General features: G+C 46.4%; 1 protein-coding gene across 1 annotated transcript in view; it reads left to right on the top strand.

Annotated features, from left to right (window-relative positions):
* The window catches only part of FBXW4 (F-box and WD repeat domain containing 4), a 58,685-nt gene extending 37,946 nt beyond the window's left edge, over window positions 1-20,739 (top strand). Inside the window, 4 exon segments of the mRNA XM_071748470.1 lie at window positions 6,483-6,548; window positions 19,332-19,472; window positions 19,609-19,750; window positions 19,999-20,739. Coding sequence (XP_071604571.1) covers window positions 6,483-6,548; window positions 19,332-19,472; window positions 19,609-19,750; window positions 19,999-20,115 — 466 coding nt within the window. The 3' untranslated portion in view covers window positions 20,116-20,739.
* The last annotated feature ends 2,138 nt before the right edge of the window (window positions 20,740-22,877 follow it).

The following is a 22,877-nucleotide window of genomic DNA, read 5'->3' as shown; positions in this document are numbered from 1 at the left end:
CTGTACTCTGACACAGGCGGTAAATGACACTGGAGATGATCACAGGAGTGTTTCTTCTGCCAAATGCCCTGCAGTTCTGCCTCAAATGTGAGACTTCGCTGTCTGAACCCAGCATCTCCACAGTGTCCTTCAGCACAAAATGCAAATACCTTCTTTCTGGGGACCACTTTGTAGTGGTCCACTTGGGGCTGGCTGTAGCATGCGAATGAGCCATTAGTCTGACTGTGCCTGTGTCACTGGTGCTCCTTGCCAAGCATGGCATTTCCTCCTGGAACGGCAGTGGTTGTAAATTTTGTGGTATTCATGCAGTCATCTTTACACATTTTGTTTCTACTCTGTGCTGAGTCCCTGGTGGGGAGTGGCACTGCTCTTCTGTAGCTTCTCTATGTGCAATTTATGATGAATATCAGGAGCATAGTTCAACCCTGGGCTGGCTAATCCCTTGAGGGACACTGCAGCATTCACACAAGGCTTGAGGAAGCTTGCCTTCAGTTGCTGGTTCTCTTTGGTAGTATTATTCACTGATAAACAAAGATGAGGCTATGCTGCAGTGGGTATCTGCTTGTTCAGGTGAGCTCAGTCCTGTTACTGAGTCCAAATACAAGGCTATTTTATATTCACGCAAGCGGTTGAACCCAAATGTAATCTTGGCTCCTGAGCACTCTAGAAGCTTTTCTTTGTGTTGGGTCTGAGTAGTACAGGGACCTGAGGAGAGTGCCCAGAGCCTCCTGAAACCAGACTCTAACCAAGTGCAGCGTGGGTACCCTTGAGCAAAGAACAGTAGCCAGCAATACAGATAGAAAATGTTAAAGTCAGTTTGGTATACCTTGTCTGGTTTTCCTTGTACTGAAGTTCTGAGGCTGAAGCATTGCGTGCCAAGGTTGCAAGAGAAGCGTGGTACATGAGACTGGATGGATGAGAAGGCTCTTGAGGACTGAGGAATATGGAAAAACTTAGTCTGGAGCCAAAAGCCAGAGGAATATTGCAGAGCTGCATTAGATTGGATGTAAGATGCATTTGTTATTTCAGGTTTCTGACAGTTAATATTGTATGTCATTGACTTCTTCAGATTTTCCAGTCTTTTTTTTCTCTAAAGAGCCTTCTACTCCTCATGTTCTGGGTAAGTTCTAATTTTGGCCCATTAGGAGTGGCCATACTTTGGTGGAACTAGCTTATCTGCTGATTTTTGTTCAGTTTAGGATTACTGAGTTGTTAGCATTTATTCCAGCTGTCCTGACTTACTTCTGAGATACTGAAGGTGTTTGGTTCAGTTCTTTGGTCATCATGCAGGAGGCACAAAATAGGTCTAAAGAGATCAGTCTGGGGCATCGAGGGGCAACATCAACTCTGCATGACCATCCAGTCCTGGTTTTGTCCAGCACTGCCTGAATCAAAAGCAGGTGGGACTTCTTGTGTGTTTGTGATGCCTTCTTCCTCATGGAGAGGAAAACGCCAAACTGATGCTATGCCTTTTCCCCCAGCCCCCGTTTTCTGGCTCATGGGGAAGAAGAACCTGCTTCCTGACTTCTTTCTCAGTCTCCCTCCCTTTGTGTTTATCTGGTCTGTTGGAGCAGTCTCATGCTGGAGGTGCCAAAACTCCCTGTGCTGAGTTTCTGACCCCATCCTCTCCTGTTCACAATGTTACTGTTGCATCTGCCCCGCAGCCTCCTGAGCTCTTCAGCAGGGGCTCCATCAAGTTTGTGTGACCTTAGCACTATGTTCATGCCAGAGGAGTTACCTTCCATAATTATGTCAACTGATGAGGTTAGCAGGATGGTGGCGGCCGCGATAAGACATGACATGTTCTAATGATTCGCCTTAGTGAGCTGCGTGTGTGTGTTGGGGGGGCACAGAGGGGCTTAGAAAGGGGAGGTGGGGGCCCCACAGGTGCCGACAAAGACTTTGACCTTTGCTGCTATAATATCAGTGTTTCACAGGCAGGGCGGTTCGGTAACCCACTTTCAGCCCATCAAAAATTGATTTAATTGCAATTTTTTCCCCCAATTAGGAGCACTGGAGCTTAACTAATTGGAGTAATAGAGAGTAATAAGGCTCTGATAAAAAGCCTTCCTCTGCCTCCTTTGTATCTTGTGTCATCGCCTGTCAGAGGTCAGAGAGCTTGCATATTCTATTAGGCAGAGTTGCCTTCATTTGTACAAATTAGTTTACCCAACAGTAATTAAAATGCCAGTGCGGGTCGGAGAGAGCTGAATACAATTGATGGGCACGTTGGTGAAGGATTTGACAGCTCCGGTGGCCTCCCTTGCCAAAGCGTGTCAGTGCTGAATCAAAGGCTACACAAACCCACAGACCCGTGTGTTTAACCCGCGGCACCGTCGGCACCAACTGCTTTCTCTCTTCTCCGCTCTCTGTTTCAGACTTGCTTTCTCTTCTCCTTTTCTCATCCCACTTGAGACTTTTTAAAAAAGATGTTTCCCATCTTTGAGCTGTCCTTTCTGTTGATCGTTTTCATAACGCTGCTGCCACCCTCCCCCCCCCCCCCCCCCCGGTCCTGTCTCCCTCGGTGCTCCCCCTTCTCTCCCCCTGCCTTCCACATTCCCAGCTGCAGGGCTCTGTCAAGTAATAACTTCTTTGTTTCCCAGTTTGATGAAGCTCTGTATATAATAGTCTCCAAAATGGATCAACAATGTCCAATTCCAGGGGGTGGGGGAGTGTGCGAGGAGGAAGGAAGAGACTCTTGCACGTGTCAAGCAGATTCTGGATTTGAAATCCCCAAAGAGCAGAATAGGACTTGAGAAGCAATCTGTTTACAGTACAGGCGAAGGGCAGAAGCCTGGGGCACAGGGGAAGTTTAGAGAGAAGAAGATGGAACCCAGATTCCTTCAATGACTCTGTGTTGCAGGATTTCCAGCTCAGGCAGTACCTGCTCTGACGGCTGGGTTGTCAGTGAGGAAGGTATGTATTGTACAGTAGATTTATGTCTCTGGAGTTGAGACTGTTTCCAAGATTGATGACAAACACCATCTCTCCAAAAGGACTGATGGACAGCTACCACTTTCCCTTTGGTTCATCCACATCTGGCAATGTTCTGTCCAGTATGGGGTAAAGAGGGATGCTAGAGGTGGGGTAAAACTGTGTAGTTGGCAGCTTGGGAGCAGGCATGGGATCACTGCAGCTGGACTGTAGCCAGAGCACTACTGTTCTTGCCAGAAATGCCAGGGGATCTTCAACAACCACAAGTCAGCCAGTTGAAGAGAAGTTCTTGTGTTTCTTCCAACAGCACAGCCAGGATGTGTTCTCTCTTATCTCCTGGCCCAGCTTCTAAAGTGGGAGGATGATCTTAATGAAATATCTCTTCTATAGCATTGAGAAGGTTTGGCTTCAGGGAAAGCAGGTTTTTGTTGTTTTGTGTTTTTTTGCTTTGGACTACAAAAATATGCTGTGTATGAAATATGTGTGTCTCAATGCTCTAAAAAATACTCACCTTCCTGGTACAGCAGAGGTGAAAATGCTGTGTTAGCTTACTTGTTTTTACCTCCTGGGGGATCCCTGTGGAAAAAACATGGCCTGTTATGGAAGCTCTGCAAGAGTGCTCGTTTTCTCATTAGAGGAGCCTTTTGTGGGGTGCAACTTTCACAAGGCAGAGGAAGGCTTAGTGGGGAAGGAGCTTTGCATCTCCAAGGCTAGATTAAGCTTAGACATAACAGTTTCTATGTAGCCTGTGGATGCATCTGTTCAGTGAGGTTCCCCAGCTGTGAGGCCTGGGGGTTGAAGGTGCTTGCAGAGCTGACTCAAGGTGAGGGGCCCTGTATCATCACCTTGCAATCCATACTTCCAGGTCAGTTCGCTCGCAGGCTTTGACAGTTTCTAACTGGCAGGACTTCTTGTGTGTATGTCTTGTGAATGCTGCTTTCTAATCCTCGCAGTGAAGGTGCCTCCCTCTTTTGGGAGAAGTCTTATCTTTGCTTGCTAATGGGCTCCAGCCTGTTAAAGATAAGGCCTGCAAACCTGATCCTGCTGAAGTATGAGACAAAATTCCTGTTGACTGAATGGAGTAAGCTTTACCCAAAAGAGACTTGTTTGTGGCCCCGAGGCCTGTATGTGACGCTGGAAGAAATCTCTTAATATAATTTTTTTTTTTTTTTTTTTTTTTTGATGGGTGGAGGTAAAGACTAAGGAAGGAAAGCTGAAGTCCAGAACTGACAGCATGAGCGGGGATTAGACCTTGCTGTTCCTCCCACCTTTCTCTCCCTGTTGGTGTGCCTCCATGCTAATTTAGACCTGTGGCAACCATCAAAGCTTGTGCATACCTTCTGCACAAAAGGGGCTGGTATCCCATGTAAGAGTGTTCTCTGCTGGGACAGAGTCAGTTTGTCCCCCAAAAGAAAAATCTTAAGCACCCAATTGCCTGCTTGACTGACTCCCTGGCTGCTATTATGTTTCTAACCACGGTAATTGGCTTTAGCAGTTATTAATGGATTATGTTTGGGGAGGGAGGGACAGAACCTAACACCTAGCTTTGTAGCTGAAGGACACCCTGACCAAAGTGCTGCTTTCCAGACATGGTGTTTGACTGGTGAGCTGTGAAGTTGGATGTCTTTTGCTTGTTTTCCTCTGAGATGGGAGACACTGGCAAATTGAAATGTTCCCTCTTGTCCTGCATGATGGTGGAGGGAAGGCAGATATTGAGCAGAAACCCTGTTTCCAAATACAAAATGCTGCACGCTGGTTCTTGTGGCTGATGCACAGCAAAAGCATTTGGCTTTTCCTTAGGCCCTTAGACTTTGGTCAGGGTCTTACATGGAGAAGAATGAAGTGTGCACCCTGCAGCATCTGTCCAGAGAGCCTTGTGCTGCCCATGTGTTGGCCTAGTTGCATGTGCACTGCCAGTTCACCTGGGATTTTGCATGTAAGACAGCCTGGTTGGAGAGACTTTGAAATAGCTCTGGTGCTGCAGACCTTGTTTAGTGCTAAAGGGCAGCTAAGGGTCACAGGACTTCTGGACACCTCCAGGTATGTGAGTTTGAGTAGGAGGGATAAAGCCAGCAAGAAAAAAGAGCCTTGGTAACTGTAGCTCTTTGAGATCCCTTGATGTTACCTGCTTGCCTGCTTTGCAGAATTTATTGGCAATGCTGCTTTGGCCTTATGATTTGTAGAAACCAATTGCTCAGATAAACCACAGAGCTAGGAGCAGGAGTCCCGAGTTCTGGCCCTGCACATGGCTCTTCTCTGGCTTTGGTTGAGTAAAGTGCGTGTTCACCTCTTTACTGCTGGATACCTTGTAACATCAGCAAAAGTGCTTCTAACAGAAGTCAAGGATGCTGGAAGAATCTCTTCCTGGTGCAGTAGGGGACTGGAGATACTTTCTGTCTTCCAAAGGAAGAATGCTATAGGAAATCAAAGAAATGTTTTAAAACTGCTATTTTTACAGACATGAAATAGTGTCCTTATTTTGCTTTCCTTTTCTAGCTGCCAGCACCATGTCATGCTGCAAAAGATGTTTAGGCAAAGCATAGATCTGGCTTTTATTTAAAACAGGCTCCATTTCCTGCATTTGTGCTATCCTTGTTGCAATGACTTAAACATAGTTTTGGCGTTTTATTCTTGGTGGCTGCAATAAATGTGGCTTTGTGAGAGGTCATTTATAGTTTACTTAAAAACCTTTGTATGAGCCACTTTCTCTTTTTTGGACTGAGGATAGGAAGCTGGCACAAAACAGGCAGTGTGGTGTGGGAAACCACAGCACCCATGCTCCTACTGCTTGATTTTAAGGATTTGTTTGTCTTATCAACAAGTTTGAGGTCAGTGGCTGTCAGACAACCTCTGGAGCCAGCAGCAGCAACATAGCATTGCCAAAAAGGACTTTGAAATGGACCCTGCTGGAGAGTGTGAACTAAACCAAATATTGCTGAAGGAGAGCTGTGCTGCCTCTAATAGAGTCTTGAGCACTGGAGAGAGTAACCTCATCCAGCTTTGAAATTTGCCCTACTTTGAGAGCAGGCTGGACCAGAGACCTCTGTTCTGTGATTTGTTAGGCCTGTGATGCAGCAGCCAGTTAACAGTTGTGATCAGAAGTTGCCAGCAAACAGAAGAAGACATGAAATAGGAGACATGAAGTAGGAATTAACAGGGATTTTCTATGGGGCCTTTCCTCACTTCACAATGAAATGTATATGAAATGTGCCAAGTACTGTGCTAACTGTTTTGAAAATGTTGCAGTTTAAAGCTGCTCCTGTTTTAGGTTTTCCCTTTGTGTGTGCAAATACATCTTTATGTCCTGCCAGTTCTCTACGATTGTGACCTGCTGCATCTGGGAAGCTCAGCTGCTGAGAGCTCTGGAGCACCTCTCCCATTGCTGCTGCTGAAATGTTTTTGAATCAGAATTCAAAGTCGCTCTTGTAGCCTGTTTTCTCTGTCTTGCTCATGCATTATTTCTTCAGAACATGAGTACTAGTAAGTATTTTTTTTATTTGCTTGCTTTTTTCTTTTTTTTTTTTTTTTTTTTTTTTTTTTTTAAACAGCTCATTTGTGACGGGGACAGCCTGCTGTGGACACACCTCACCTCTGAGAATCTGGGACCTTGAGAGGTGAGTGAACTTCCAAGTTACAGGGTGGGACTGAAAAAAGTTAATGAGAAATGCAATATTGGAGGTGCCATAAAATCATTCCTTTGGTCCACTTAGGCAAGAGATGTTTAAACAGGATATGTGGGTCAGAATAGAGGACAGAACAAACTGACATGGAAAAGGTGTCACGTGGAGAGTGGTTCTGGTTCAGTAGGGAGCAGCATGACTTCTTACCAGCTTTTGTAGCTGATGGCTCATCCATCCTGGTTTATTCCCATTACCCATGTATAGTCAGAATATGCCCACTTTTCATCTGTCTCAGCTGATGCTTCAGCCTGAGCCAGAAGGGTGCAGAAGGTGATCTGCTTCCTACTCTTCACCCACTTCTCTGTGGTGATCAGAAGCCAGAGGCAAACCCAGGCTCTACAGTTGTCTTGTCTTGGTAGGTATTTCTGGTAGCTCAGGGAGGTGTGGCAGCAGGTTATCTACAGAAAAGACTTTGGCATGTTATCTTCTCTCTGTCTTAATATGCATTGAGGAGGTTAATTGCTGTGGCCTCTGATTTGGGGCCATTGAGTAGTTCCTGTTTGGTGAAGATGCTGACTTTAGCAACTGGGGAAATGTTGTGCTCAAATCCTGATGTGAGACTCAGCTGCTGACAAATTTGAAACTCTCAGCCTGGGGGTCTTTGTGTAGTGATGGACAGATAGCAAATATTTGTCAGGGTTATTGAATGACAGCTCAACTTTTGAGACCCAGTATCCTCTGAGTAGGAGTGGCACAGCTCACATTATAAAGGGAGTGCCAGCAGGATTGAGGTGAGCTGGTGGGCTTTGAGAGGGGGGAAATGGCAGAAAGGGCCTCTGGGGGGGGGGTCAGCAAGGCTGTATTTGGGGAAAGGAGGTAGAGGAGGGCTGATATGGATGCAGGGCTGGTATGAGGCCAGTTGCCTTCAAATCTGTATTTTAGGAAGTTTGGATTATCTGGATAAATGGTACAAGTACAAGTATGAATCTGTTTTTCCCTGAAGTAACAAAAATAGACTTTACAAAGGATGCATCTCACAAAGGACAAACTAGAGCAGAAAAATGGTACCATGGTACATGTCTCTCAGTCACTTAGTCCAGTGATGCCTTTGGAGTATTCCAGAAGGATACAGGCTGTGCTGTGATACCCCTGCCCATCAAGTCTTCTGACTGTTCTTGAATAGAGGCATCTGACAGGGGTAAGATAGGCAACCCTCTCCCCCTGTCCCAGCCTCTTTGACAGCCTTTCCCAAGGAAGTCTGAAGAGATAATAAAGCTGTGGAGAAAATAGGATTAAGGTAATGAACAGGCACAACGGAGTTTGATCTTTCAATAATGTCAAAGCCTGAGTGACAGGCAAATAAAAAAGCCAAGGCAACATAGGCCACTGGGCCTCTGTTGCAGTGGCTGGAGTGTCAAACTTATTTTTCCCTCTTCACCTGTCACAGCTGGAATGCACCATGCCACTGGGTCTTTTCCTCTCTGGGGACCTGTGTGTGAGCTGGGAGCCTTGTCAGCACATGCAGGACAGGAGATGGAGTAAGGAGCACAGCTGTGAAACTTGCATGTGAAGTTTGATGCGATCATTCATGGTGAGGGAGGTCTTGGTTTCTCCATAAACGGTTGTTCTTCCCAACAGACCTTTGAATTAATTTTCATTGAATTCGTTTTCAAAGGTTCCAGCAGTTGCCAGAAGCGATCTTGTAGAGAAGGACTATTTCGTCCTTTGAGGTTTGTGCATATGGTCCCCCTCCAGAAGTGGGAGCATGGCATGGAAACTCAAAATCTTAGAGCTACCCAAGATTGTAAAGTCTTGTGCCCGATGTGTCCTTATAGCATCTTAGCAGACTGAGACATCCTCATCTCGCCTCCTTCCCAAGTTTGCTGCTTACCCTTTGTCTTGTGGCCACAAAGGCCCAGACGCTGAACTATGCAAGGATGTTATCTCTAGGAGTAAAATCTGGACAACTTCTGTGTCAGAAAAATGAAATAGGTCTGAGTGACACTTACGGGATCTTTAGCACCACTTAGATGTTTAGTGCTGTCCAAGACCAGTTAGATCAGATAAGTTTTTTTTCTGCACAAGTATGTGTGTAAGTAGTATTGCAGCAGTTTCTTTGGGATTCTCTTCCCTTGGGGTAGGTGGTCTTTTTCCACAACAGCTGAGAGCTGGAACATGGTACAAAAGGTTTTAAAGCTTAAATAACCTTTTGTGTACTGATCTTCTTAGTTCCAGGCCAGATAAGTGCTTGGCTTGTGCTTGTAGCTTTTGGTCATGGTATGTTTTCATATTTATGACCTTTGCTTTTCCCTGACCTTAGGACACCTATTCTCATCCCTCCAGAAGGAAAGGGATAATGTCTTCACCTGGAAATCTGTTCAGGGCTTTGAAAAGGGCTTGGATGGGCTTGATGGCGAGGACATTTTTAGTGGGGAAAGGAAATGCCTCTTACTGCATTGCAGCCCCACAACTCTTTCATTTCTGACTCTGCTGAGACGATGGTGTTGGATCAAAGCCGTAACAGGCAGCAACAAGCAATTGTCAAGGGGAGTCTAAGGCAGGGGAATGACTGTGTGAAGACACTGTCTCTAAGGGCTGAAATTCCAGCTGCTGCTACACCCGGCCTTTTCTCCTGTAATGAAGGGAAGTTTTCTTATACTTTTGAAGCTGGCAAGCTGCACCTCTGGAGGACCTACCTCATCCCACAGATGCTACATTGTGCCATCTAGTTGCTTTTAGATGTGGGGTAGTTGCTGTGCACTTATTGCCACTCAGGATCAAGGTGTGTGTGTGTGTGTGTGTGTGTGTGTGTGCTGGGGGGGTGTCATTCAGTTAATTGCCCTCCCAGTGTTAAACAGTGATAGGGCTGTGAATAACTTGGTTGACAAAAGGTCTGCACAGGAGAGAACGATGAGCATCATGGGCCACTAGGTACTAACCTGTATTCTTGCACCCAGTATCAGGCCTTGCTGCCTCCTTGTACGTTTGCAAGTTCCCTTGCTCCTCCGTGCCACTGAGGGGTATGATGACAGATGCCCCTTTTGCAGATCAGGTACCTTTTGCATTTCTCTGCTCAGACCTTCCTGTCTCATCTGCCAGTGGTAGTGTGTGGCTCAGCAGGACAACCAGTTAATGGCAAGCAAGAGAAAAGGAAACTTTCTTCAGTTCCTGTTCCTCCTCCTATCTCTTTTGGGAGTTTAAACTCTGTAGGAGACAAAGGTGCTGCACCACTGGAAACAACTCCAAGGACAGCATTGGTCATTTGCCTGTGGGGAGCTGTTGCTCTCCACTCTATTGTGGTGGTCTGCGTGTATTATGGAGACAAATTCCTCTGTCTTGAGGATGGTTCACCATAACGTGTAGGGTACTCCAGAGGTCACTTAGCAGAAACTTTTGGAGCTCCTCTGCCAAGCCTGATATTTGAAATGGACCAGTGATCTGTCTGGCATGGTAGTCCTCATGCTGTGAACACTTCAAATACAAAGTTCTACACTGTCGTTTCCTGTGACACAACACAACAGAGGCAGGGCATGAAAGCTGTTGTGAAAACTGAGACAAAGTTAGCTGTGCCCTGCAAGCCACCCCAGATCCTCTACCTTTTAAATACCCAGTCTTTGTCCATCTCCTCCCCTCTTTTGAAAGCATTTTTGGCAGAGTGGTTTTTTGTTGTGTTGTGTTTTGTTTTGTTTTAAGAACCCTCTAATTTCTTGTTCAGTTTTTCTCTCTCTCTCAAAGCCTTTGAAAGTGGCTTTACACCGTCACTGACACCAAACTGACACTTTGCGTTTCCCCACTTCTTATCCCTTTATGGCAACAGATGTTGAAATTTTGTATCCCTTTTATCTGTCCCTCTTTGCCCTCTTCCTGTAATTAGGTTTCCCTTGTTAGCAGTACAAAGTGGCCCGGTTTGCTGCCTGGCCTTTTGAGCCATTGTGTCTGAGCACATTTTTTCCTCCTCTTTCGGAAGAGTTCCTTCCCCCTTAAGTAATAGGCAGGGTGTGGGCCAAAGCTGTGGCTTTTTTTCGTTTCTTTGTTCTTCATTTATCTCTGCCACCTTTTTCAAAGGGATGGAGAAAAAAAATAGGTGTGCATAGAAGGGAAAGATACAGAGTTGCATTTCTTGACCTTAGGCCCCCCTGCTCTTCAGGTGTTCAAGGCAGGTGCCTTTGATGTCTGCATGTTTTGGGGAGGTGGAGGATTCATAAGAGCGGCTTGGGAGTGGTGGAGGAGAAGAGAGATTCAGGTGTGTGGCTGATGCCCTCAGCATAGGGGTAGGGAGGTGTCTTTCAGGGCAACCAGGCAGGCTCTGAGCATGTCAATAATCTGTATTTGCCTCTAGTGCTACTGCATTGTGCTATTTCTCTCTGAGAGGCAGCATGAGTGTTACCAGCAAAAGCAACTAGGCTGAAGCTTGCTAACTTGCTGATTGATCTCTGGTACATTCTTCCATAGGACCCTTGCTAGGCTACATCTGTCAGTGCAGTGGGATGGGCAAGAATTAGTTGCTGTCTTTCACATTTCAATTGATCTGCATCCACTTTGGAGGCTCTTTAGAGCCATTAAGTGAGTGAACATGGGCAATTGTCAACTAGAAGGGAGAGCTTTAAGCTTGGGCTCCCTGTGCTGTTCTTAAACAGCAATTGTGATTTGACAATTGCAGTATATAGCACTGAACACCTGGTTAGCTCATCACTAGCTGATGCGTTTCTGATTAAATCTTCTTGGCTTTGCTTCCTGTCATGCTCAGAATTTTTTTTAACGTGTGGAAGCAGATAAATTAAATTAGAATTTATGGGTCTAGTTCTTGGTTATAAGGCCTGCTAGATGTTTTCAACAAGAGCTTTTAATATGGAAGCTTCACAAGCAGGCGTCTTAGCATTGTGTTCTAAAACAAGTTCTGCAGAAAATCATTCCACAGCTTTGAATTTCAAGGTTTAGACAAGTTTGAGGCTCTCTAATTTAAAACCAAAAAGAGTTTGTTGAGTGAAGAGAGCAAATGGATTCAGAACTGGAGTTGCTAGATCGAAACGAAAGGTAACTGACTCCAAGAAGTCTGTGGAGTCTCTTTCACCTAGGAATTTAACCAGATTTATGCAATCACAGAGAAGTGAATGGTTATCTCTGGTAATAGGAGAGACAAGTGATAGCAAATATTATTGTGGCACAGATAACAGTTTCACAGGATTTTGGGGGCAGAAGAATCATAAAACCAGGATGTAGATGCAGAATCCCCTCTCCTTCCTTGCTTTCCTATAGATTCATCATAACAATTACCTTTTTTTTTGCCAAGGATACTCACTTCAGGCTTTGAGGGAAACAGGCTTCCTACTCTTTTCAGGCTTGAGTTTCTTTATCAGCAACTCTGTCTTGGCTGAACATGGTTTTAAATCACACTAGCCAATCCAAAACTTGTTCAGCTGCGAGCTCAACAGCTTTCTGGGCTGTGCTTACACCAGGTAAGTGAATACAAATGCATGCCTTCTACTACCTTCTACTTGCTGTGGTGGGATAATCCACATGTAGTTGCCCTTCAGGTGGCTGCTCATTCTCTTGTCTTGAAGCTCTTCTGCCTGTTTTTTTCTGTGCTATTTCTCAATTCTGTCCACAGATGGCTTTGTCTGGCTGTTCCCACTTATATGTTCTTTGGTTAATCAGGAACCCAAAAGCCATGCTTCCTAAAGCAAAATGCTTCCAAAAGCTAAGCTTCCTAAAATTCAAAGGAAAAAGGATTGGTGAAGTGACAGTCTGGGTTCCATTGTAGGGGAATTTTTGTCTTTGAGTGAACCTTTTCTTGGTCTCTTCATATTTACTCAGTTTGGCACAACTGCTTCTTTGGATTTCTAATTTGGTCCTTAGGAATCATTCCTTCTGTGGTAAGGTAGGTAGGATGGAGAGTTTGGGTGTAGATCTAAGTGAATGGAAATCAGGTCCCTCTTCATGTAGCTGACAACCCCTCTTGTGACTCAAGCAGCAGGACTGGATATACCCAGGTCTCCTGGCTTCAGGCATGAATTAACCACCTATCCTAGTTCTGCAGCTCTAATTTGAGTCCCCTGCTCTGAGATCTTGGGTGTAGTTGGAGGCAGAACATCAGGTGTATGGCCAACTACTTGAGCCACTGTCTGAGAGAGCTTGCTGGTACAGGGATCTCTTACGTGGTGGTCTCTTGAGTGGCTATTCCTTTTAGCACACTTCATTGTGTTCAGAGCCCTGTTTCTTAGCTATAAGGGATAGCTTCAGTCTTGCTGTGCAATGTGTTTTCCATGGTGTATATGGGCTCTCAAAACCATTTGGAGCCTTGTGGTTCTTTACTAATCTTGGGGGGGGGGTGCTTGGGTGGGGATTTTTTTTTTTCTTATATCATCTTTCTCTCACGTAAGCTGGGCATGTTCTGTTCGTTTTGATAAGGGGGCTCTGGTGGATCTTAACATAAATGTAAAGCTGTGTTTTTAAGAGGAAAAACATACAGTTGTTTATCCTACATCCTTCCCTTGCCATGGAAGTCCTGTCTTGCTACAGATGAGCATGAGGCCAGCTTCTGCCCTTTGGATGTCTGCACGTCCAGGGTATACTGTGGCCTTTGCACTCCTGTTCAGGCGTATTTATGACAACTTTACAAGGCCCTGAACAATTAGAGAGCGTGGGTGGGGGCTGGACACTCCAAGCGCATCAATCAGCTTCATCCCTCTGGACCAAAGCAAAAGCAATCTTTATTTTTCCCTGGGTTGAGAGAGAATCAACAGAGGCAAGAGAGAAGAATGGGAAGGAGTGAATGAGGAACCCCCTCTGCCACTGGCTAACGGTAGCTCATTTAAACAGATGGCTTTGTTTTGATTTGGACTCTCCATTTTTTTGTCTCCCCACTAAAGGAGACCTGCAGAGCTCTGTCCAGAAAGGGAGCAATACAGCCGCCTGTTCCCACACAAGTGGGGCGAAAGGCGAGAGGCTTTGAGAATTCCCTGCTTCTTTTCCTCGCCTGCCTCTTTTTCTCTTCCCTCAAGAAATCACAGTTTGAGAGAATTCCCCCCTACTCCTCTCGTTGGAAAGAAAGACAGACAAGACATTCTTGACATTCTTTGCAGAGAAAAGGGGTTAAATGTCTGAATTTGGGGGTCACCATGTTATACAAATTGCAATCTAATAGTTTTTACAAGAACACACGTGTGCTAAGAAAAGGAGCCATGGACAAGAAAGAAAAGGGGACAGACAAGCTTTTTGTCCTGTCTTCTGGGTTTTTTTTTCCCCTCCAAGGTTTTGGACTATTGTCATGTCCTGTCTCTCTCCCCTCCTCACCCCCGAGAGGGAGAACATTGGTTTTATAGTTAAATTGGTTCGTAAAGCAGAAGGGCTTGGTGCCATTTCTGTTTGTTTTCCCAAATAAAAGCCCCAGCAGGGTCTCTTTTGCACCGTTGTGGCTTTATTTGAAGAAACTGGCTTTTTCCCATAGCCCAGCATGTCAGTTTATCCTCTGAACTTAACCTTACGGGAACCCGAACAACAAAAACTCACAGGGTCCCAGAGCTGGAAAGGTAAAGAAATTGTATCTTTTTATTGGACCATTTAAAGTGTGTGTGGGCCAATTCAGAGAAAGGAAAAGAAAAGAAGGCAAAACTCCCTCTTCTGTCTCCCCCCTCAAACCGTCGTTGGTGTCATTCCCCCCTACTGCCTTGAGTCCCTTCAGCTGCTCTCAGGAAGCTGAGAGGCAGAAATCCTGAATATCACTTATAATAGCATCTCTGAGCCATCTGACAGGGAGGTGCTCCCTCAAAATGCCCCAAGCCAATTCCACATCTCCCCGCAGTAATTAGTAGCCTTGGCTAAACACCAGGCGTAACCTTGGGGTAGGATAACTCCATGAAGAATAACTGCCAGGGAGCTCTTCTTCTCCCTCTGTACATTATAGATGTTGTTTGACCAAGCCTTTCCTTTCTTAGCATGAGCTACTGCATCCCCTGGGTGCCTCAGCTGCTGCTGCAAAGCACCTGGAAAAGATGACAGCTCAGCTCTTCTCTTTGGTTTTGGTGTGCTCTGCAAATTGGATGACAGAAGTTGTGCAAATGCTACATTCTGGATAATTGTTTTAAAATGGATTTTATTTCCTTTCTCTGTTTGATACTCAGCTCAAATATCCCAGTGTTTTGAACTGAACAGTTCTCTTTCCACTCTTTTTTTTTTTTTAATGTGCTTCCCACCTGGCTTATTCCAATTAGTTATTTGGCCTAAAATATTGGTTTTAAGCTCTGATTGGTTTCTGAATAGTCACTTGTTTTTGTGCAGTGTCTTCTCTTTGATGGATGATCACAGCTCACAAATGAGATTTCCAAAGTGAATGAGTATGTCCTCAGTTTTTCAAATCTCTATGTTCAGCAGATATTCCAAATGCAGCAGTTTCCTAGAATTTGACTATTTGTATTAATGTAAAGTTTAGTGAATCTGAGGCACTAGAAATTGAGAGTGGGGAGAAGTGTTTGTTTCATTCCAGCTTTTGGATTGTAGTTCATGTGTACATGAGACAGCTGGCCGAGATCTACAGCAAATGGGCAGGGTACAGGGAGGGAGGTGCAGACTTCTTTTGGACTCCAGTTTTATCAGCAAGGTCTCAGGGTAATCCTGAGCTTTTATGGTCACAGAAAAAATCACTGTGGCTTGGGAGGCTGTATATGGCTTTAATGTGGTGACAACAACATCCTATGGATTGCTTGGATACTAACCATATGGGCTCTGCCATAACTAGTCTTAAAATCTCACACAAATAGCTTATTTTAAAAGTAAATTTTTAAACTCTTCTTCAAGAATGTGGTAATTGATGAATCAAAGGATTCTCTACAATGCCTGAACAAAATGCCTTTCATTTTTGGACTCATCAGTTTGATGCATTTCACAGGCACAGGGACTTTTTAAAAACGTCTTGTTTTATCAACAAGGAGTCCAGAGCCTGGTGGTAACACAGTTTTCCTGTGCTAGGGACAAAATGGCTGGCTGGATTTGCTCTGGCTCTGTTCCTTGTGGGCTGGTACCAGATTACTGCCAGCATAATTTCAGACTGCCTAGATGCTTCAGAGAATGTAGGAGAAACTAGGGGTATCTGTGAGTTTCCTGCTCAGAACTAGAGGCCTCCCTGTGTGTCTGTAGGTGCTGTATTGGCCCAGGTGGTTTGTGGTTGAAGTGGTGAAGCTGAGAGCTATGGCTCTGCACTGATCTCTCCAGGAAACCTGGACTGTTACATTTGTGATTCTTCATCCTCTATGGGTTATTAAGGGTTTTGCTCCCTAGAAGTGGAAGCTGTTGTGGATTGGAGTTTGAGGTCAGAGAGCAGTTCAGATAATGAAGACTGGAGAATTTTTGGGCACTAATTTGTGATCCCAAGGCAGGGAGAGCTGTGATGGCAGAGAGTTGCCTTCCCAGCATGGGCTCAGCAAGGCTGCATAAGCTGCAGGGACATGGAGCTAGACTGACATGGTCCAGAGACACCTTAATCTGTAGAAAAACAAAGGAAATACTAAGAGTGTTCTGCATCTTTATCTATTTAAGTGTGCCCATGCCAGAACACTTAGGTCTTTTGGTTTGTGTGCCCAGTGTACAGCACAGTATGATTTTCCCCTGGTGCTTCACTGTAGCAACTAATTGATTGTTTCTGTAAGCTGCTGAAGGGCTGCTGTATCCAGGGGCTGGGCCTCCCAGCTGAGAGCTGCTTTGGCTGACCTGTTCTTGGGCAGGAAAATTGAACTGATTAACAAACCAGGAAAGCAAGGCTTGCTTTGCTGCAGTAATTTGGAAGTATCTGTGCTCCTTTCTTGCCTTCAGAGAAAAGCTAATCCTTTTTTGTTTTGTTTCGTTTTCCCTTTTTTTGTTGCCTAGGATGGAAAGGGAAGCGGAGGGAGGAAAACAGGTGACTCTGCTGGGATGTGAGGGTGTCACTGCAGTGAGGTGTGAAGGCGTAGAGAAACACTGGGAGCAAGGCACCTGCGTGGTGGTCACTGCTGCACAGGAAGCTCTGAAAGCAGGAATCCAGGCTCTGTAGTTTCTCCTGTCCCTCTGATTGGTGATAACTTTCACTTGGAGACATCACCAATCTGCCATTAAAAATTGCTGCCATCTTGCAGCACTGCAGACTGAGATCTGGTCTGAGAGATGGACCAGAACAAGCTATAGTGTGGCCAGGCTCCCTCTGGGTTTGATGGCTGCTTGTTTAGATGTGAGGAGATCTGCTATGACCCATTTCGAGCACCTGGGAGGAGTAATAGGACTGGTCCCAATAAGTAGAAGAGTTCTGGATGTGCTTCTGCATCCTCCTGTCTTTTCTCAGCACAGTCCTCCTCTTTCCCTGAGCTCACTTAGTCCTTTACAAATTAAAGGAGTATTAGCAGGGAAAATGGTGGAGGACAAATAACACGAACAGCCTTCAGCTAGCTAGCAAGAGATATTCACCAGATGTGCTGCTGGGCTGCGTGGCTCATGTGCAGCTGCCTGTTCTGGTTTCCTCTCCTGAAGGACCACATGCTCAGAGCACCAGTTCAGGGACTACCCTGTGAAACAAAAAAAAATGCATATGGAGTGGAGAGAGAGGCTGCTGGTGCTGCCTAGGCCTTGGTGAGATAGCTTATCTCCTGTGAGTATCTCTGTGCTCCTGCCTGAGCAACTGGCAGATGACTGCAGGTTGGGCATTCTGTCCCCTTAGGCATCTCACATGTAGTCCAGGAGTTCTTGTTTGCGACAGCAGCTGATTCCTCCTCAAACCTCTCTTGTACCTCTTACAGCTTTCAGGCCACACATATAACTCGTGGGATGAAGATTTTGAGGAAGGCTTGAAAAGGGCTGTGTCCGTGTCCATCTGTCCTGCTGGCTTTGCAGAATGGCAGATGGGAGGGATTTGTGTGCTTGGAGGGCCAGAGGCATGCCAAAGCTCAGAGATGACCACCCAAGACTCACTCCATGGAGGAGCTCAGGACCCATCTGCCCCAGCCAAACCCTGCAGCTCTTGCTCCCAGTGCTCAGACTGAAATATTTCAACCTTTCGACCTGCACACAGGTGCAGAGTTGCTGCTGGGTTGGCTTGGAAGTAGCCTTCCAAGGGTTAATGTATTGTGAGAAGGTTGCAAAGGGCTGAAGCCTGGAATCCCCTCGATCCCTTGCCTGGAGAAACACAAAGTCCAATAAGCCAGCACCCCTGGATTCGTGTTGGGGGGGATTAATTCATGCACTTGATGTTAAAGCTTGTCCGAGAGGTTTGTGCGGGGGGGCCATTGCTAGGGCTGCATGGCCTCTCTAAATGGTTGCTAGGGCCCTGGCATCAAGGGCCAATGTAGCTGCCCACAGCCACGGTCACGGAGGGAATTACACAGCCACAAAGAAATTGTTATTCTACATAATCTGCTCTTTGGAGAGTGACTGTGGGGAAACAGACTGGCCCCAGCATGCCGCCAGCTCTGTGATCATAGAAGCGTGCTGGCTGCAAAGATCGGCCAGGGCTCGCCTTCTGATCTGGGGACACCAGGGCTCGAGGCACTAATCTGCTTTATCAGCAATTTCTCTCTCCTGACACAAAGGTGTTTACTTGTTTTAACATCTCCCAGGACTCTATTTCTCCTTTTGTGTGGTCTTTATCCCCTGACGAGGGCTTTAGCCCAGATTACAGACAGAATTAAGGCATTTGGCCATGTGCCTCAGAACTGTGTGATGCTGGATCAAGGAGCAGAAAGTAACAAAATAATGGGGGGAGATGCTGGGAGTGACCCCACTGTGGGATCTGTGCTGTTGGCTTTCAGGACTGCTTTATTGTTCGGAGAACCAAGAGCCTGTTGGAGAGGACTGGCCGTGTGGCAGCGTTTGAAAAGCAGGTGCTTCAAGGTTTATTGTGTCCAGCATTTTTGATTTAGAGGGTGTGAGGAAGAGGAAGAAGAAAAAGAGGGTTTGCAATAGATGACCATTTCAAGCAGCTGGGCAGATTGTCCCTTCTATTCCTGAGAGTCTCTCATGGATGGGTGTTGCTGGCTGCTGGGGCAGGTGGAGTGGTACTGAGGATGGGCTGTGCCTTATGCACATTTCATGTAGTCTGGGGAAGGGGCTCAAGCTCCTTGCAGCCTGGCAGTTGATGGCCTGCACCATCAACCTGGTGAGCTGCTGGTTCTGTAGATGAACAAGGAGCAGAGTGATAAGGCCACAGAGTGGCTTAGAGCTTTATGGCGATTTTGCTTTTGCTCTTTCACCGCAAGCAAGGAAATAAAAAGGAGGAAAAGTAGGCAAAAAAAGAAAAAAATCTAGCCTTTATAAAGTCATCTCCAGAGTAGGTGGCTGCTTTTGTCCTGTCACATTCAGCCCCAGATAGTGTTTGCAGTATGCAGTGGCTGGTTCAGGAGAGTCTGGTGGATGTATGGATCTAAGCTATGCTTCACAAATGAGGGGAAATACCCCAGTGGGCAGTATTTTGAAGGATGGAGCCTGCATCTGGAGTTTCACTAAGTTGAGAATTGTCTTCTATGGAAATGGACCCCCATCATTCAGAGTGCTGATCAGTTCTCTGAACGAAGATGATGGATGCTATTCTGATGGGGTCAGTTATGCATGTTCCTTGGCTCTTCTTGCTGATCACCCTCCATGGCAGTTAGCAGCACAAACAGTTGTAGAAGCTGGGGGAAGGAGAGGAAAACTGCAGACTCCTGCATCCTGTTTAATCACAGAAATTAAATCTAAGAGATTTCTGTGACACCATCTCTGACCACGTGAATTAGAAGGGCGGACTGCTCTGAATGACTCTTCCTCGGTTGTGTTTCATTGCAGTGGTCAGCTGTTGACCTGTTTAGGGACTGACTTCCACCGTGGAGCTGGAGTTCTTGATGTCTTCTATGAAACACCCTCCCTTCTTCTTTCTTGTGGGTATGACACCTACATCCGTTACTGGGACATACGGACCAGCACCAGGTGAGCCTACCCAGCTGGCATCTGGAGCTTGTGTGAAGCTTCTGGATTCTCCTTGTGTCTGGGGACCCAGCTGCAGCTGAATTTGCTCCTTCAGGCAGATTGGGCCTCAATTCTCTGGTTTGTGTTGCTCTTGCAGGAAGTGTGTCCAGGAGTGGGAAGAACCCCATGACAGTGCCCTGTACTGCATAAGGAGTGATAAGAACCACATGATTGCCAGTGGCTCTTCTTACTACGGTGTGGTGCGCCTCTGGGATAAGCGGCAGACTCGGTGCCTTCAGGTGAGAGCCAGCCAGAGGCCAGGCAGCAGCAGAGCTTCTAACTTGCTCTCCAGCAGCCCAGTGCCTTTGTCTCTTTCAAAGAGGAGGTGGAGGGAGTGCTGGGCTGTCTTTGGGGTGAGCCCACCTAACCTATATTGCAGGGAAAAGCCTGCTTTGCTCAGGCATCTCCACTTTTAGGTCTGTAACACTAGTTGGGGGCTGTGGGCTGACCTCTTCTTTGAAAAGTTGCTTCTTCTATTTTCTTGCAGAGCTTTCACCTGTCTTCACCCATCAGCAGCCCAGTGTACTGCCTCCGTTTCAGTACCACCCATCTCTATGCTGCTGTGGCATCAGCCCTGCACGTCCTAGACTTCACGGCCCCGTGAAGGGCACCACAACTGCTTCTGGTCACCCAACTCAGCAGGGCTGACACTTGGCTCAGGGAATTGCAGGGCAGGAGAGGTGAGAATGACCCTCAAGGCTTCTGAAGGGATTTTTTTTTTGTCTGCCAGAAAGCTACAATGAAGAGTGCACAAAAGGCCAGACTTATTCAACCTCACCTGCCTGCTAGTGGAAATAAAGGCCAACTGTCCTTTATCCTTTTTATTTTGTGGAAGTTAGGGTTTGTTTTATTAACTATGTTCTTTTGGGGTTTTTTCTGTGGATACAGCATTTGAGGGGCAAGTTAAGCTAGGATGCCCTGTCAGCTGGTCAGGTTGAGATGAGCCAAGCTCTGAGCCATGTGAAGCAAGTCTAAGCTGTGTGTGGGGTGAACTGATACAGTAGAAGGGAAAGGTGCCTGGAGCAGGGTCCACCTTCCACCTGTGCTTGCTCTCCTGACAGCTGTTTGTGTTGTCCTTTGCAGCCAAGAGGAAAAACTGAGCTAAAAGGCAGAGCCAGCCCTGCTTTCAGTGCACAGCCTCCCCAAGCTGGCTGCTGGGTCAGGCTGTGCACTTGGCAGGGCTGCAACAGTCGCATTTTGCTAAATAAAACTCTGAAGGGAAACAAAAGAGACTGTATGTTTTGTTTCAAGTTCCAAAGGGGCTGCAGTGTTACCCACTGATCTAAGAGGCCTAGCTGGGCAGAGGAGGTTGGGCCAATTTTCAGACTATATATATAATAGATCACTCTCCCTGGCTAGACCCTTAGGCACTGCTGTGGTGAAGGCAGTTTCTGGGATCTTGTGTCACATTTTCAAACAAGAATTAAAAAACTAGGATCTGTGACTCATTTGCTGCTTGCCTAATGAAGCAGCAAACTGGACTAGTGCAAACACCAAGCTCTTGATGTGATTTACTGAGATCATGTAGGCACATTTAAGTGGGCTCTGCTCCTCTGTGTCAGCCTGATGAACCTGAGCTGAGTCTCAGAACAGCCATAGCTCTCATGGTGCTCTGTGCTGTCTGTGTGAGTGTGGATATCTGTGGATCAATGTGTTGTGAGTGAATGAAGTGATCTCAGGTTCTGGTATTCCTTGGGGAAGAAGGTGCATGAACCCTGCTTGGCTGAGGCTAACCTGGATGGGTAAAGGAGAGGTTTTGTATCACAAACTGGGAGCACTTCCAGGGCAAAGCACCCAGCATGGTGCTTTGTTACAAATTAATAGGTAATTTCCACAGTCAAGAGGCTGCTCTTTCCTTGTGATGCACAAAAATTGGAAGAGGATGTTTGCTGCAGCCCCAACCAGCTCCTCACCTGCTTAAAGGCAGCCCTGCAGTCCCAGTGGATGTGAGAGAGTAGCTCAGGGTGCAAAATAATTTAAAATGATGGTGTTGCTGTAGGATCACGTTCTCACAAGGGTCTTTCCAGCACAGCTCCCTGTCACAGTTCCTGATCTGTGCCTCTGCTGTCACTCATGCCTGCTTGCTGCCAGCTCCCTTTTAGCTACCATGGTGCTGCATATTCTCCTTGTGTAACTGGCAGAGTTGATGTCTAAGTGCTCCAGCCACCAATCTACTGCTTTGAAAAGATGCCATGGATGGAACAATCAACCCTCAGCTCAGAGCTGTAGATGCCAAAGACTGCTAGCCCAAGATAATGATTCCAGGGGGACCTCTGGGCTATTGGTAGCACTGAGCTCTTGCTGAAAAGATTGTGCTTTGCATTGGGGGTTGTTAAAAACTGCAGCAGTATTCTTGGTGCATTTTGGGCTCTGCATGAGAGGAGAGCTTTAGGTAAGTGATTGGGCATGAGATAATAGACCAGAGAGAGTGAGCTTGGGAGTGGGGAAGGTCTGTTTTTTCTCATGTCAGGGTGTGCTACAGGTCCTTTAATGAAATTGGGAGGGATGGATATATTAAATGCCTTTGGTAGTGTCCCCAGGGAAAGGCTGTGAAGTAGTACCTGTGAGGTGAGACGAGAGGGGTTTTTTAACTGCACTGGGATGTTAGGCAAGGGACATAGAAGTAATGAGTATGTCAGCTGAGCAGGTGACCAAGTATCACTCGTGCAGGGGACTCCTCCCATTGCAGGCCTGCCTACAACACTCCTGCTGCCAGTCCTGCTGTTCCTTTTCTGCAGCCCATCTTGGTGGGTCTTGAACTCTTGTAACTGCTTTTAAGTTTTTCCTGTCTGAAGCCTGTTTGCAGAGCTGCAGCCTCATTGTAATGCCAGCCCTGGTGGATAGAAAGAGGCACCCTCACATCTCAGGTGATGTTGGCGAATGGGGAAGCTGCAAGTGAGGCTGGCACACTGGCTCCAGTGAGCTCTGCAGTTGATGGTGTCTCCACTGGGAGAGCTCTGCAGGTGCGTCCTGAAGCCACCAGCATTGATTCTCTAGCTGGATGTGCCAGCCAGGCAACAAAGATTTTTCATGGTTTGAAAGCAGTCCTTATCAGGGGAGCTATGCTGGGAGCCCATGACCAGCTCACCTGAAAGAGGGTTAATTTGGGTAGGAGCTGTTCAAATATGAATTGGGATGGAAGGACATGCATAAATCTAAGTACAGGGATGGCTGGTGCAGGGTAAAGACAGTAGCTGGTTGGAGAGCAAGATGCTAAAGCAGCCCCACTGCAGCTGTCCTTATGCAGCAGGGTTTGTGATGGGCCATGTTTGTGCCCTCATATAAGGGATTTGCTGCTGCTACTCCTGAGCTGGCCAGTGGCCTCTGTCACCATTTTCCCCTCCATGCTATGCAAATGAAGGCAGC

Source organism: Heliangelus exortis, chromosome 7 (assembly GCF_036169615.1).
Source record: "Heliangelus exortis chromosome 7, bHelExo1.hap1, whole genome shotgun sequence".
NCBI classification, from domain to species: Eukaryota; Metazoa; Chordata; class Aves; order Apodiformes; family Trochilidae; genus Heliangelus; species Heliangelus exortis.
Note: the sequence above shows the minus strand (reverse complement) of the source record. Positions and strands in the feature narration are given on the sequence as shown.